The sequence below is a fragment of the Schistocerca gregaria genome, chromosome 5 (genome assembly GCF_023897955.1).
Source record: "Schistocerca gregaria isolate iqSchGreg1 chromosome 5, iqSchGreg1.2, whole genome shotgun sequence".
Lineage (NCBI taxonomy): Eukaryota > Metazoa > Arthropoda > Insecta > Orthoptera > Acrididae > Schistocerca > Schistocerca gregaria.
Window position 1 is genome coordinate 174,814,776 of NC_064924.1, and position 15,914 is coordinate 174,830,689.

At 41.8% G+C, this 15,914-nt stretch overlaps 1 protein-coding gene across 1 annotated transcript in view; it reads right to left on the reverse strand.

Annotated features, from left to right (window-relative positions):
* Window positions 1-15,914, reverse strand: part of LOC126273271 (leucine-rich repeat-containing protein 43-like) — a 254,891-nt gene that overhangs the window by 62,666 nt on the left and 176,311 nt on the right. Inside the window, exon 7 of the mRNA XM_049976815.1 lies at window positions 785-847. Within this exon, the coding sequence (XP_049832772.1) occupies window positions 785-847 (63 nt within the window). The remainder of the gene's footprint in view (window positions 1-784; window positions 848-15,914) is intronic.

The window sequence follows — 15,914 nt, forward strand, 5'->3', positions numbered from 1 at the left end:
GTTAAGTGATTGATTATAAAATTTTAATAATTTAAACAGTTCCGTTTGTATAAGTAAAATTATATTCAGTTTAGTTTCAATTACTACGTTTCTACGTCAGATGGCTGTAGGTCACCACATTATAACACAATGGTAAAATTCTACTCGGGGCGCCACTGAGAGACACATTATTACACATCTGCTTGAAAGCTACGCCTTTTGTTCATTTTTCCCACACTTGCTAATGTGTTTCATTCTAAGATAAGCAAATAAGAAGTAAAAAAAGCAATATATCCCCAGTGCGTGTTTAAAATAGTGGCAGATAGTCAGAAGCTTTAACATAATGCCTTACGTTAACTCAGGCAGTATGCATCGACGAATGAGGGACTCAGTGGTCAGCTTACTGAACGATTTGCTTATGATTCTAGAACATAGTGCACCTCGGACATTGGTTTCCTGTTTATGTAACAATATTGGGGTGATTCTTTGTATCACCAGCATAATGATAAGACAGCCAATATATTATATATGTAAGATAGAGTATCTAAGGGTATGCTGTTAGTTTAGCCCTACAGTGCACGCAGTGTTACATGAATTAATTAACATTTTTATATTTACACATGTAAGTAACTCCTCCTCAAATACTGGAAATTACTACTCTTGTCGAACCTGATAAAACTGTGGCGATTTCTAGCTAACACGTTAGTCATATTGATGATAATAATAAACGATCCTAATCTCTGAAATGAAGAACTAGAGAACGTAGTGTATATAGTTAGATATATGAAACGTATTTATCTCTTACCGGTTCTTCTGGAGCCTCCTTCTTCCCCGGTTTTGCCTTCTTTGGTTTCTCAGGCGGCAAAGACTGAAGAACAACAAAAGATTCATCAACTCAAGAATACTGCAAAGTAAGCTGTATTAGAATTATTTCGCTCGTTCGTACATTAAATGTTGATATTCTTATGGTAGCACTAGTAGAAATTGAAAAATGAACACATCTAAAGATATGATAAAGAAACAATATAATAAAAGACGGCCGCAATATAATCATAACTGGAAATTCTTAGAAGCCTGACACAAAATAAGTTACCATCGTTAATAAACAAGAGAGTTGCTTTTTAGAGAAATTGTAGGAGAAACGAAAACCGAGTTCGTCTCAACTACTGAGGAAAAAACCCTATAATATAAGTTACCCACAATAAGACGGGGCGTGAAAATATCATACATTATAAAGATTCTCCAAATTTGAAGGTAGTAACCAACATTTTGCTCAGTACTATTTTTCTGAATTCGACGTAGATGTACACGGATGGATCGAAGGCCATCAACGACGGCAAAGTAGGATGTGCAATATAGAACGCTGAAGAAAGTTATCAAGCCCAATATTCTCTGTGCAAGGAAGCAACGGTCTATTACGCACAAGCTACCGCAGTAAAATACTGCAGATCTGAGATATGAAGCAGAGTAAGGGTATTAACCGATTCCCTAAGCGTACTAAAGAGCCTTAAATAGCCAGAATGCAACAAAAGTGCGTTGTCTACAATTATAGGGATTATTAAAGAAGTCGTTACAAATCAGGAATAGTAACAAATTTATTGTGAGTCTAGGGCACAGTGGCATCTTTCATTAGAAACGGAAGACAGTTCAGCGAAGCAAGCAATGAACTTAGGCGATATCCTAAATGACAGACTTCCTTATCAAGAAACGCTGAACTTAATCATTGAAAAAGGCAGAAAGGACTGTCAGAGACAATGGAACTCGACCAAGATGTTAAAAGGAGTACAATATGGCCAGGTTGCAATCCAAAACTGGATTTATTCTAATGGGTTATTGATTGGAATAGGAGCAGACGATTCATAAAAATGACTACGTGCATGTACTTAAGTCATGCAAATTCTCAACCCACCCCTTCCAAATAAGAATGAAGGAATCTCTGTTATGTGATTTATACAATGAAGAAGGGGACGTGAATCATCTACTATTCTCGTGTACCAGATGCAAGACATAACAAAGTTCCCTTATGAGCGCATTGGTTGACGCAAATATTCCTCTTGCAACATTGGCTGCAGTATTGTTGTCAACATAAAAGAGCGCACTAGCATGAAATGTGATGTTCAACCATTTCAATATGTGTGACCTAACTATCTAGAAACACACATATGATGCGTGAATTTTTGTGTGACGTTATGTTTTCTTTTTTATTGTTAGTATGGTATAATCACTTCATGAAAAGTGTGTACTATGACATGTATCACTCATTTATTCTGTGGTATTGTCCAAAGACTGAAGTCTACAACCGCAGTTAGCAACGCGCATTGATACCATAGACATTAGTGATGTCTCGCTGCAGTACACAATAACGAATAGGAGAGACTGGAAAAGACACGTACTCCTTCTCAGCACAGCATTACCCTCGCATGGAGATCAGTGTACTGTAGAGCCGAACATGGAAGCACTCTGACCAGTTTGTAACCTCAGATAAAGCAGTCAACATCATGGACTAGGACTAATGAGCTATTCAAGCCTCAGACGGAAATAGACTTCGGTAAATGTCGAAAGTTGTGCTTCAAGAGAAGAGCTATAATTGTATGAATCAAGTGATGCTTTAGTAGCCAATGACAGTTGTAAATTATCAAACACTACACCAATTACATTATTTAGTGGTGTAGCAGTACCATGCACATAAAAAAGTAAATGTACATTTATACAAAATCTTAAGTGACCGGAAGTTCTTCACCGATTGCTTTGAAATTTTGACACAACACTGCATTTGAACACATTCATACTTCATAGTCCTGCTGGAGTGCCATCTTTTAACATATAAGTACATATTTACTATAGAAATGGGAGACGACGTTACCAAAGTCCTGAAAATTTCTTAACCAATTAACTGCAAATTTTTACGTGTTACTCTAATAAATGCTCTAATAGAATCAGGCTATATAGTTTCAATACATTTAACATATAATCATATATACAATACATAATAGGGGAAAGTTGTTAGCAAAAACCTCGAAAAGTTTTTGTCAAATCTTTTATGGCTCACGCATAAGCTATGAGATTTTCCATTGAAATCGACTGCGAGAAAGAAATTGTTGTGCTTCACTCTGCTGTGTATATGTGCAGTTTTTTTCCTTACAAACAATGTGAACTACGATAGTAGGGAATTTAAACCATTAGAAGTATTGTTTCTGCCATACAAATTCGTTCTTATTATCTACTTTTTAAACAAAAATTGTGTACACAACAATGAGCTCTTCTGTTTCCCTCCTCGCAGTCGGTTTCCACAGAAACCAGAAAAGTATTTATGGCTTATCAGCTTATAAATAGAATACTACTACTACTACTACTACTACTACTACTACTAAGGTATTTGGAATAACAATAAACAAGCTTCAGGATCAGAGAGGGAAGGAGGAGTAGAGAGAGGGGAGGAGGGGAGGAGGGGAGGAGGAGGTGGACAGAGACAGGGGGGGGGGGAAGATGTGTAGATAGAGGGAGGGAGAGGAAATGGACAGAAAAGGGGGAGGAGGTGATGGACTGAGAGATTAGGACATATATCCAATACTTAGCAGTTCCGTAGCATTTCTGGGTTCACTAGCATAAAATAAGTTTCTCATAGGGATGTATCAAACTGATGCAAAACTGTTTTCGATAGTTGTGTGTTTTAGGAATGCTTAGGATGATGGCTCATTGGGACAACGTATGAAATTATATGAATGAAATAAATATTTACTTAACTTGATACAATCCTTTGCCACATTAGTGCTTATCTGTGAAGTACAGAGTCCAGTTAGAAAACAAGACTGTATCACTTGTTATGAGTGTGAGTGACTGGTGCAAAAACAACATACGACCGCAGCAGATAAAACAATGCAGTTATTACCTGAAGGTGCACTCAAAAGAAACCTTGTCATTAAACCTGATACCACCAACATACAAAGAAAAGGAGTGACAGGATACCTGGGTACACAGATAGACGAAAAACTAACATTTACCGAGAACATAAGAACACAACACTTACAATCTACAAAGCAACATAACCAATTCATAAATTGGAAGACTGAAAACTACACAATTCAGACCACCTACAAAAAGACAAAGCGCACATATCACATTGCCCCCTTGGAGTCTATCATCTTTTTGTAGGAGATGGCTGGTTGAATCGACTGTTTTGTGACCTTCAAAAATAATGCGAGGTGTGGGCAAAGAAGCACATCGCTGAGGATTTCGGAGGATTTAGGCACAACACTGGTGAAGGCGCTGTGCGTGGTGTTGGGAGTGAGCACCCCTGACATCACCATCCTCAAAGAGTGGTAGAATGCTGGCTAAAGAGGGGCAGGGCGACGAGGTACTGGAAATAACGGGAAAACATAATAGAAAAGCGCCAAGTAAACGGTGGGTAAAATGATACCTGGCAAAGAAAATCAGAGGTACCTGAGGAGCGACGTTTCATCTACTCCTTTTCCCCCGGAACCCGGGAATAGATGAGGCTAAAGCATGTCGATCTAGCAGTAGCGCCAGCCGGGGTGACAGAGCGGTTCTAGGCGCTACAGTCTGCAACCGCGCGACCGCTACGGTCGCAGGTTCGAATCCTGCCTCGGGCATGGATGTGTGTGATGTCCTTAGGTTAGTTAGGTTTAAGTAGTTCCAAGTTCTAGGGGACTGATGACCTCATATAGTGCTCAGAGACATTTGAACCATTTCTACTGAGTCCTCAGATGAGGTACAGCTTGGTGCTAAATCTTCTAATTTCTATCTGCAGACTTTCCCATCGGCTTTTATTTCCTTTCTAAAACTAATAATATTATTTTCAGTTTCCCAAATTTATTATTTTTTTAATACAATTTGTCTGTGTAACAGAGGCAGGCGCATTGCTCTCGAATGGACTTTGATGTCAGACTCTACAACTAATCTATAATCTTTCCCATTATCTTCTTCAGTTTCAACAAATTCCTAAAGTTGTATCTTAATACCCTCAGTTTTCGATAATTAACTTAATTTTTCTTTGTAACTAATTATTATCACTTTAAATTTTTATTGTTGAAATAATATTTGCTTGTAGTGTTAAACAATTTTTTTTACTACATCATAAATGTGAGACGTGCGACCTGTTTTTGAAAGACCAGGTGACGGGTCTCTAAACACGGAATAAAATGAAAATTAGTGACTTTTATTAATTAAAAATAATGCGTTTAGGTTCAAAAAGCTGAAATTAACCCAACTAATTAAAGCGATGCACTCAAGTGCATGATTTGCAATCAACTGCAAGAAGATCAAAGTGCCAGCTGCAGGAAGGTAATTAAAGTAAATTACAATTGGTTTCAGTCCCATACAAAGCCTTTATCTTTGACCTTGGCTTAATTGATGGTGGTTACACTTTGCAAAAGTACTTAATACATTACTCTGAAATCATTAAACCAAGTTCACTACCAAGTTTTAGAAACAGTAATATGCCCACTGTAGGTCTTTTAGAAGGGAGTGAGTACAAAATATTTTGAATAGGAACACATGTCCGGAAACGTAGTGTTTCCGTCCACAACGGTTTCAATTCATATGTTTAACTCATCCACTTCTGTTTGAAGAATTGAATTAGGCGTGACACAGTACAGTTATTAGGTAACAATTCGAAAGAAAACATAACAAAACATTAATTTATCACTTAAGCACCTTCATTTGTTTTAACACACTAACTGGTCCTGCATACTTGACCTTCCTACAAAACATAATTTACCTGTTCTTGGAATCTGTGCCACTAAATGCCCGTATCGCAGCAAGGCAGACGTTAGGTGACATCAGCGGTCTGTTAATTACGAGAATTGCTTAACCTGTGCGTAGACATCTAATTCCACATACCTCCACAAACCTACCATCAAACTGTCGGGTCCCTGATTCATGGAGACTGCCGGAGTGGCCGCGCGATTCTAGGCGCTACAGTCTGGAACCGCGCTACCGCTACGGTCTCAGGTTCGAATCCTGCCTCGGACATGGATGTGTATGATGTCCTTATGTTAGTTAGGTTTACGTATTTCTAAGTTCTCGGGGACTGATGACCTCAGAAGTTAAGTCCCATAGTGCTCAGAGCCATTTTTGAACCTGATGCACGGAATCAGTGATGTACACTCCTGGAAATTGAAATAAGAACACCGTGAATTCATTGTCCCAGGAAGGGGAAACTTTATTGACACATTCCTGGGGTCAGATACATCACATGATCACACTGACAGAACCACAGGCATATAGACACAGGCAACAGAGCATGCACAATGTCGGCACTACTACAGTGTATATCCACCTTTCGCAGCAATGCAGGCTGATATTCTACCATGGAGACGATCGTAGAGATGCTGGATGTAGTCCTGTGGAACGGCTTGCCATGCCATTTCCGCCTGGCGCCTCAGTTGGACCAGCGTTCGTGCTGGACGTGCAGACCGCCTGAGACGACGCTTCATCCAGTCCCAAACATGCTCAATGGAGGACAGATCCGGAGATCTTGCTGGCCATGGTAGTTGACTTACACCTTCTAGAGCACGTTGGGTGGCACGGGATACATGCGGACGTGCATTGTCCTGTTGGAACAGCAAGTTCCCTTGCCGGTCTAGGAATGGTAGAACGATGGTTTCGATGACGGTTTGGATGTACCGTGCACTATTCAGTGTCCCCTCGACGATCACCAGAGGTGTACGGCGAGTGTAGGAGATCGCTCCCCACACCATGATGCCGGGTGTTGGCCCTGTGTGCCTCGGTCGTATGCAATCCTGATTGTGGCGCTCACCTGCACGGCGCCAAACACGCATACGACCATCATTGGCACCAAGGCAGAAGCGACTCTCATCACTGAAGACGACACGTCTCCATTCGTCCCTCCATTCACGCCTGTCGCGACACCACTGGAGGCGGGCTGCACGATGTTGGGGCGTGAGCGGAAGACGGCCTAACGGTGTGCGGGACCGTAGCCCAGCTTCATGGAGACGGTTGCGAATGGTCCTCGCCGATACCCCAGGAGCAACAGTGTCCCTAATTTGCTGGGAAGTGGCGGTGCGGTCCCCTACGGCACTGCGTAGCATCCTACGGTCTTGGCGTGCATCCGTGCGTCGCTGCGGTCCGGTCCCAGGTCGACGGGCACGTGCACCTTCCCCACTGGCGACAACATCGATGTACTGTGGAGACCTCACGCCCCACGTGTTGAGCAATTCGGCGGTACGTCCACCCGGGCTCCCGCATGCCTACTATACGCCCTCGCTCAAAGTCCGTCAACTGCACATACGGTTCACGTCCAGGCTGTCGCGGCATGCTACCAGTGTTAAAGACTGCGATGGAGCTCCGTATGCCACTGCAAACTGGCTGACACTGACGGCGGAGGTGCACAAATGCTGCGCAGCTAGCGCCATTCGACGGCCAACACCGCGGTTCCTGGTGTGTCCGCTGTGCCGTGCGTGTGATCATTGCTTGTACAGCCCTCTCGCAGTGTCCGGAGTAAGTATGGTGGGTCTGACACACCGGTGTCAATGTGTTCTTTTTTCCATTTCCAGGAGTGTATTTAGTTCCAAAGACGGACAAACAAACTGTTAAGCAGGTGACCATAATGGTTTAGCCGATCAGTGTATATATTGGTGGCTAACACACCAGAAAGAATTCAGCAGGTCGTAGTGGAATAAAATCAAGAACTGAAGAGCAAGAGATTGATAGTGAATGCACATAAAATCAAAGTAATGTGAGTCTCAAAGCAGAACAAACAAAAGGCCGAACTCAAAATACTCCTTAATGGAAAGGTTCTTGGAAACGATGATAGATTTGAATATCTTGACACCATATTAAGTAGTATGGGAGAATAGAACAAAAGGTGCTACACAGAACCAAAAAAACAATCACCGCGTACTAATAGATGCAAGCACAACAGTATGGGAGAAAGAGATAAGTATGAAAACCAAAATGCAGATTTACAGTGAGATTATGGCACCAGTTACAGTGTACAGCATGGAGAGTTTGGCAATATAAAGTAAGCACTCTAGTAGGATTATAAAAATAGAAATGGAGTTCATGAGAAGAGCAGTAGGAAATACTTGGAGACATCAAGTTAGAAATGACGGAATACAAGAAGAGACTGGGCAGGACAAAGCAATATGAGTGTGTTGGTTGAGGAACATGAGTTGAGATGGTATGGATATGTTACGAGAACGGATGACGACAGAAAGCTAAACATGTGTTTGAAATGCGTGTGCACGGGGGAGCTGGACGAGGAAGGCATGGGAGGGAAGGGTCGAGAAAATGGGACAAAGACGTCGAAAAACAATCATGGAAGATGCTGCGAGAATAGAGCAGAATGGGAGAAATGGAGGATACCGTGACTTTTGAAAGCATAAGGTTCAAATAGCTCTAAGCACTATGGGATTTAACATCGGAGGTCATCAGTCCTCTAGACTTAGAACTACTTAAGCCTAACTAACCTAAGGACACCACACACATCCATGCCCGAGACAGGATTCGAACCTGCCACCGCAGCAGTAGAGCGGTTGCGGACTGAAGCGCCTAGAATCGCTCGACCACAGCGTCCGGCAAGAAGCGTAAGGGAATAGAAGAAGAATAAGAAGAAGAAGAAAAAGAAGATGAAGATAAAGTGGACACTTGCAGACCAACTTGTACTGGCGTGCTGTAGTGCTTATCGGGCAGGGGTTTGAGTGACTCACAGCCTCCACAGTCCACACAGCACGTGTGAGACGGCAGACAGCGGCTGCTGTGCGCTTGTGTTCTCACGGAACGGGATCAGAGGTTTAGCAGCAGCGGTTGTGACGAATGGTCACTGCCTACACTGACGACCAAAGTCCAAAGCAACCCTATGAAGAATGCCGTAGTATTTCACATCAAGGTGTATGTGCAAAGTGTACCACAGTGGAAGTATATCACATTCTCCTCTGACGTTATGCAAATCCGTTCTAGGTACGTTCTATCTTTTTATTGTCATATCACGTTCTTTGCCCCCAAATGAAATTACTTGGTCAGCAACTTCTTTCCCTCGTTGAGGAAAACAGACCTGCTAAAAAATGATCCTTCTGAAATCGTTCTAGCGGAGTAACTGCCAAATTGAATGAAATTACCACCTAGGAACATTAAAAATTTTCTGAGTGATAAAATGACAAAAAATTATCGGTTAAAATAATTCAAAAAATCTGTTATCACCATTCCGTTACCTCATATTTATTAGATGAGCATCAGTAACATAAGCCATTGAAGATCCACCTCTGGATGAAGCCCACTTTTAAATTAATATGCTTATTCCTGTCTTGAGTGATACACATCGGCGCTGTAATCGTATGTTTTCTAGTGCTTCCTACCAATGTTTTATTAAGTAGTCGTCACAGTTTTTCTTATCTCTTTGACTCCAACTAAGGACGTCATTAGTCATTATACCCATAACTGCGTCTTCCCTTCTAAACAGGGCCGTAATCCATTTGTTTGTTTTACTGACTATTCTAGTGATTCCCAGCCTGCATCTCACGATTGCGCAGTGCTTAGCATTCACTTTTTTTAATGGTTACTCGATGCTTTAAGTCAAAACTGGGTGATGCACATTGATTATAAAAATTCGCTTTGAGATATAATTTCGTAATCGTATATCGATTATTGAAGCAAAGTGTATCTCTACATCTAACAGGATCTTTGACAAAACCTAAATTGATGTTACCAAAATTCTATCTTTTATGCATAAGACACGTTCATAACTACAGCATCGGTTATTACTTACTGGTTCTACAGATACTGTAGTGATAGTGTACACAGTGAAGAATGACCGTGGCGCAAAGTATTCTAAGTCCGAGATGTTGTAATGCGTATCATTCGGAATTAGCGTGATGGCTAGTGTTATTTATTCATTGTTTTTATTTTATATTTACGTTCGACGCTTCTGTAAGCTATGATTGTTAAATTGTTAGAAATAAATGTCTTGTTATATGATCCAACAATACCACTTAATCCTTCTGAAACTGTGTTTCAGGATTCCTATAAGAAATTTATGTTTCGAATGTCGGAACCATTTAAATTCTTCACCCCATATTTTCCTATCATGAACTGAGGATCTATAACAACTAAAGATCTTAATAGGTTTATAGCTAATTCCAAAATTGTAAGACGTATTAACGAAGCAATATTTGATGGCATACTGAAAGTCAATTAAACGACTGTTTTGAAAAGCAGCGGTAGAGGACAAAAGATCATGTTTTGCGTATAGAACTGTAAACCAAACGTATCACGTGAATTAATTATGTTAAATTCTCCACAACTTCGGAAATATTAAAGACTCGCAAAATTTAAGACCATCTTTGGGATCAGCACAAAAATGCCTTAAGATGAGACATTTTATGCGTCATTTCACTATAGTTTTAAATTCCATAAAATTACATTAATTTAATGTGACTAAGTTAGTAGAACGAAACGTGGAAAGATTATTGGACTCAAATAAGTCGCTACCACATTAAGCTGTGACAATGAAACTTCCTGAAGCTGCTCTACACATTCGTCTATCAGTTCGACGCATTTTCTCCAGCGATGCATGATTTTCGGAGATCTTGGTTGCACATACAGGTTAAAATGGTTCAAATGGCTCTGAGCACTATGGGACTTAACATCTATTGTCATCAGTGCCCTAGAACTTAGAACTACTTAAAGCTAACTAACCTAAGGACATCACACAACACCCAGCCATCACGAGGCAGAGAAAATCCCTGACCCCGCCGGGAATCGAACCCGGGAACCCGGGCGTGGGAAGCGAGAACGCTACTGCACGACCACGAGATGCGGGCACATACAGGTTGTTAGGGGTATAGGTAACGATATTGTGATAATTGTTACCTTAACATGCGCCTGCTTCTGTGTGTTAGTTGTTTTTCCTCTGCATGTAACAGTCTTCCCACAAACACATCACATAATTTACTATCCTATATTTACTGAACTATCGCAACTGCGCCATTAAGTGGAATACGCCTGTCAGTATAGACTATCTGTCTTGTATCCATATGTTCACTTTAATAGCTGATCTACTGCCCAGGCAAAAATTAACATTAGAGGCTTGCTTGTGCGATGAGTATTTGGATGTACCAACCAATCTCAAAACATACTACTCTAATGAAGTAAATACTGATGTAACATTGTTGAGCACACTGTCGTCAGTCATAAACAGAAATATCTACACTTATACATCTAATACCCTGTATGTACAGTATGACTTTTCAAGAAACGTTCCAGCCTGAAAATAACTTCGTTGTTTTTCTCGGAATGCCTACCATGCAACCATGCAATAGCTTCTTCATCTCAGGATAGAAGAAGTAATCACTGCTTGCCACATGAGGAAAATATGGAGGGGAGAGGGGGGGAGACATGATATAAAATTTGAAAGCCCAAAGAAGCACGATGAGTGACGTGACTAGGTACTGTTTGGAATGAGCTGTGGTGTTGTGGAGCAACGCTTCATCTTGAGAGATTCCCTTAAGATTTCAATTAGTGTGCTCATGTCATGGTTTGCCATTGCCAAGTGTGCTTTCGGTACCACACCGTGTCAGTCGTAAGAAAACTCAGTACCATCTTGTTCCATGACGGTTGGGTCATCGCATTATACGGCGCTGATGAACCTGCACGCTTCCATTGCTCTCTTTGCTCTTTTGTCTAAGTGTCACAGTGATACACCTAACACTCGTCCATGGTGATTACGGTGCTAGAGAAGTCGTTTGGTTTGGGGTGACACAGCTGCGACATTTCCGCCGCTGAATGGAGTCAGTGGGCCTATCTAAATGGGTGCAACCAGTGAGCGGCGACATTTCTACTGGCTGAAAATGTCATGCAATGCATGACTCTCCTGTTTTACTACGGGCGTGTGCTGAAAAATTATCTCAGATTTTTTATGTCAAAAGTGCTAAGGCTTTTTAAATAACACAAACATTATTAATATTCAACATCTTCATTCTTCAGGTCTACATATTAGCAACCCTCTGCCGCTAGAGAGCTCCGAATTGTAGCTTGTAATTTGGCGGTGCGTAACGTAACTGTATCGATAATGATCGAAGCAGACGAAATGAATTAAAGTCTGTGCTGCGGCCGGGACTCTAACCCCGGTCTTCTTGCTTGCCAGGCAGAAATGCTAACCATTACAGCACCGCAGTACGATGGTCAATATTGCTGCACGAACTACGCAAGCTGAGTGCCCTTCCCAACACAAACTTCCATTCATTTTTCCCTTACATATTGTCTGCGGTGAAGTAATGGTTAACATTTCTACCTAGCAAGCAAAAAGACCCGGTTTCGAGTCCCGGTCGCAGCACAAATTTTAATTCATTACGTCTGCTTCGATCATTATCGTAGATAATAAAGAGACTTAAATGTCTCAGGAAAACATTTAATTATAAGATGTAACTACATCGCTGCGTGAGAAGCAACTTGTTGTGATGGAGTTTCGAATTCGAAGAATTCGTCGACGTGTGAGACACATTCTCCTTCAGCATGGCAAGCCACAGTACACAGGAGCGCTGTGACACCAGCAATTCGATGCCTTGGGTTCACAGTCATCCATCATCTTCCATACGGGCCTAACTGGACTCCAAGCGATTCTCATCTCTTTCTCAAACTTAAAGAAAGTCTTCTACGATTCCACTTTGATAGTGATGAAGCGGTGCAAGCAGAGATGAGGGTGTGCCTCCGTTAACCGAGTCAAAAATTACGCAGTGATGGTATAACCAAACTGGCCTCTCGTCGGGAGAATTGTGTTCGTTGTCAGAGTGATTACGCTGAGAAACAACCTCTACTGTGATAAGCGATTCCACGTTCTTCACAGAAAAGTATTCTACAAATTCATCCATCGCCATTAAAACTTGCTTGACCACAATGGCAGCGGCTGAGCCAGATAACCGCTGCTTCATATGATGGTGTAGTATTGCCTAGCTCTTGCACTTGCTCAGCAATGATAAGTGCAGCGTTTGTTCACCTTCAAATGAAGAAAATGAGTTATCACAGAACATTTCAGTTACACAATAGGTAGGGCTATTTTGTTTTGGCTACTGAAGTGACACGCTACGTACCGTGAGTCCTCTGTGTGTGCTAGAAATACAGACAAACAAAAATAATACAATTACCTAACTTTATCTTTTCGAAATCGTGGCTGAAACCTAAAGAATACCCCACGTATAACCTCGAACAGAAAATTTTCATCCAGTATTGTGCAGTAAAAGCGTGTGCCTAACAGGAAGTGAACATCCACAAGTAGCTTGTAGATGCTACTTCTGCAAATTTTTTGTCCCGTCAAGTCGACTTTCGAAAGTTCCGTCAGCTTCCAGAAATTCGAGTGGTGTCCAATAAATAATGCAGCACATTTTTTTTCTCGGCCAGTTTCTGTTGAAAAAAACTGCGGAATTTACTGTGGGACATTGTAGAATACTCACGCATTAGACCCTACAGTTTCATGAAGATACGCTGCGTGGCGGCGCTACAAGAAGCTTTCAAAGTGGCCTCAGAAACGGAGGTGCGTTCGAAGCAGAGAGCTATGACAGAGTTTCTTTTGGTGGAAAACCAGGGCATCTCAGATATTCCCAGACGCTTGCAGAATGTCTTCGGAGACCTGGCAGTGAACAAAAGTACAATGAGTCGTTGAGCGAGGAGTCTGTCATCATCGCAAAAAGGTGGCGCAAACCTCTCCCAAGTGCCACTGCGCCGCACACGGCTGTGACCCCTGCAATCTTGTAAGGAGCGAGCACTCTCGTTTGAGGAGATCGACGGATGACAATGAAACACCTCGCTGCACAACTCGACGCCTCGGTTGGTAGTGCTGGAACACTCCTCCACCGATTGGGATACTCGAAGGTGGGCGCCCGCTGGATTCTTCGGTTCCTAACATAATATCACAAAGAGCAACGAAGAAACATCCGAGCGGAGTTGCTTGCGCGGACAATTTCTTGTTGAACATTGTCACAGTCGATGAAACATGAGTTCATCACTTCGAACCAGAAACAAAACGGCAATCTATAGAGGGGCACCACACCACCTCTCCTACGAAGAAAAAGATCAAAGGCGCATCCTCAGCTTATAAAGCCAAGCGACGGTCTTTTGGGACTCAGAGGGGTTATTCTGTTTAATGTCCTCCCTCATCATGCAACTGTATTGCGCTACATTCAGGAAATCGAAGAAACGACTTCAGAGTGTGCGCCGTCGCAAACATGGAAAATAACTCTTCCTTCTGAATGACAACGCAAGGCCTCACACAAGTCTGCGTACGCGACAGCAGCTCAAAGAACTTCATTGGACTGTTGTTCTTCATCCACCCTACAGCCCGGATCTCGGACCTTCCGACTTCCATCTGTTTGGCCCAACGAAGGATGCACTCCGCGGGGAGCAGTACGCGGATGATTGGGAAAGTTACTGACGCAGCAAGACGTTGGTTCCGAAGTCGACCAGTAGAATGGTACCATGCGGGTATACAGGCCCTCCAAGTGGGGTGCCGTAAGGCCGTCGCATTGTTCAGAAAATTGAAATCCTCAATAAAATCAACAAGCTTTCAGAAAAAAAGTGTCTTGCATTACTTACTGAACGCCCCTCGTATGTTCCGACAGTTACTGGAAAAAGTTTCTTGCATCTTGTTGTAAATACTTGCCGAGGGTGCTATGTGCTGGAAGTTTCCTCAGGCCGTAGAAATCGTGTTCGCTCAATACCGGTACGAAAATGTCATTGTGGTAAAGGAAAATTGCGCGAAGACAAATGCACTGAAACAGTCACATCACTGGAACTCCTAAACGTGTACAGTGTTCTTTGTAGTCTTTGCCTCAAACACATAGGGGTGATAGGTCACGAGGTGGGAAACAACTTTCGTTAGAAACACAACATTTGATGACGCTTCGCAGCGACCCTAGGCGTTCTTTTGTGTTGTTTATGTTCGTGAGAGATGGCAGAGCATAGGCACCATGCGACATGCATAATGCTGTGTGTGTTGCCTATATTACATTCATCTTCATCGTGTTCGCGGGAATATCGTCGTCCCACGGTCAGCGAATATTAAAGGACTACTAACATTGCCGGGAAGCCTCAGAGACGTTTCTATTTCTGACAAAACCTATTCCTCATGAAGGTATATGCCACCCCTAGCCACTTGATGCGAAAACTTTGAAACAGAGCAAAGGAAGTGCGAAATTAATTTACCGATTACCTTGTTCCTCCAGCAGGGGAAGTAGAATGGTCCTAAAGAGACTTTTACATTTTAACTACGTTTTTAATGTTAACGTAAATGCATTACATTTGATTTATACTGCTATATTAAGACAAATCATTCTTTTGTTGTCAAAAATCTCGAAAAGTTCCAGAACGACTTACATCACACAATTAAACGGCACTAATAAACATTAAGAAAGAAATATTTCAAATAACTTCAAAGTTCTTGACCGATTTACTTCGAGTGTTTACATAATATTTATTTAAACAATAATGTAGAAGTTTCCTGCTATCCTGTTACCCTACTGCATACCAGGAGAAGCAACTCTGAAACTATCCTCTTTCCCTCAGCAGACGTGGATGCATTACGTATCTGAATTGAAACCATGGTAGAACGCAAACGGTGCGTTGCTGGACATGGGTTTTCATTCAAAATATTATGTACTCACTCACCTCTACAAGTCTAGAAGTCTGCAATAGGACTTTCTGGAAACCCTGTATATTCCTGCTACTTATATTAAACAAAAATTATATACAGATCTATTTGCTGTTTTGTTTTCTTCATCACAGTCGGCTTTTACGGATAACACAAAAGTTGTATGTATAGCTTATACCCTTATGGTTAGGATACTACTACATAATCTGCATCGTGCGGAACTTAGTACTGTCGTTGAAGCCATTCTCCTACAGATCCAGCAGCAGGAGAGGTCCTGGTATACTAATGATCCCAACCGATTTACGCATTTCTTTTAAGC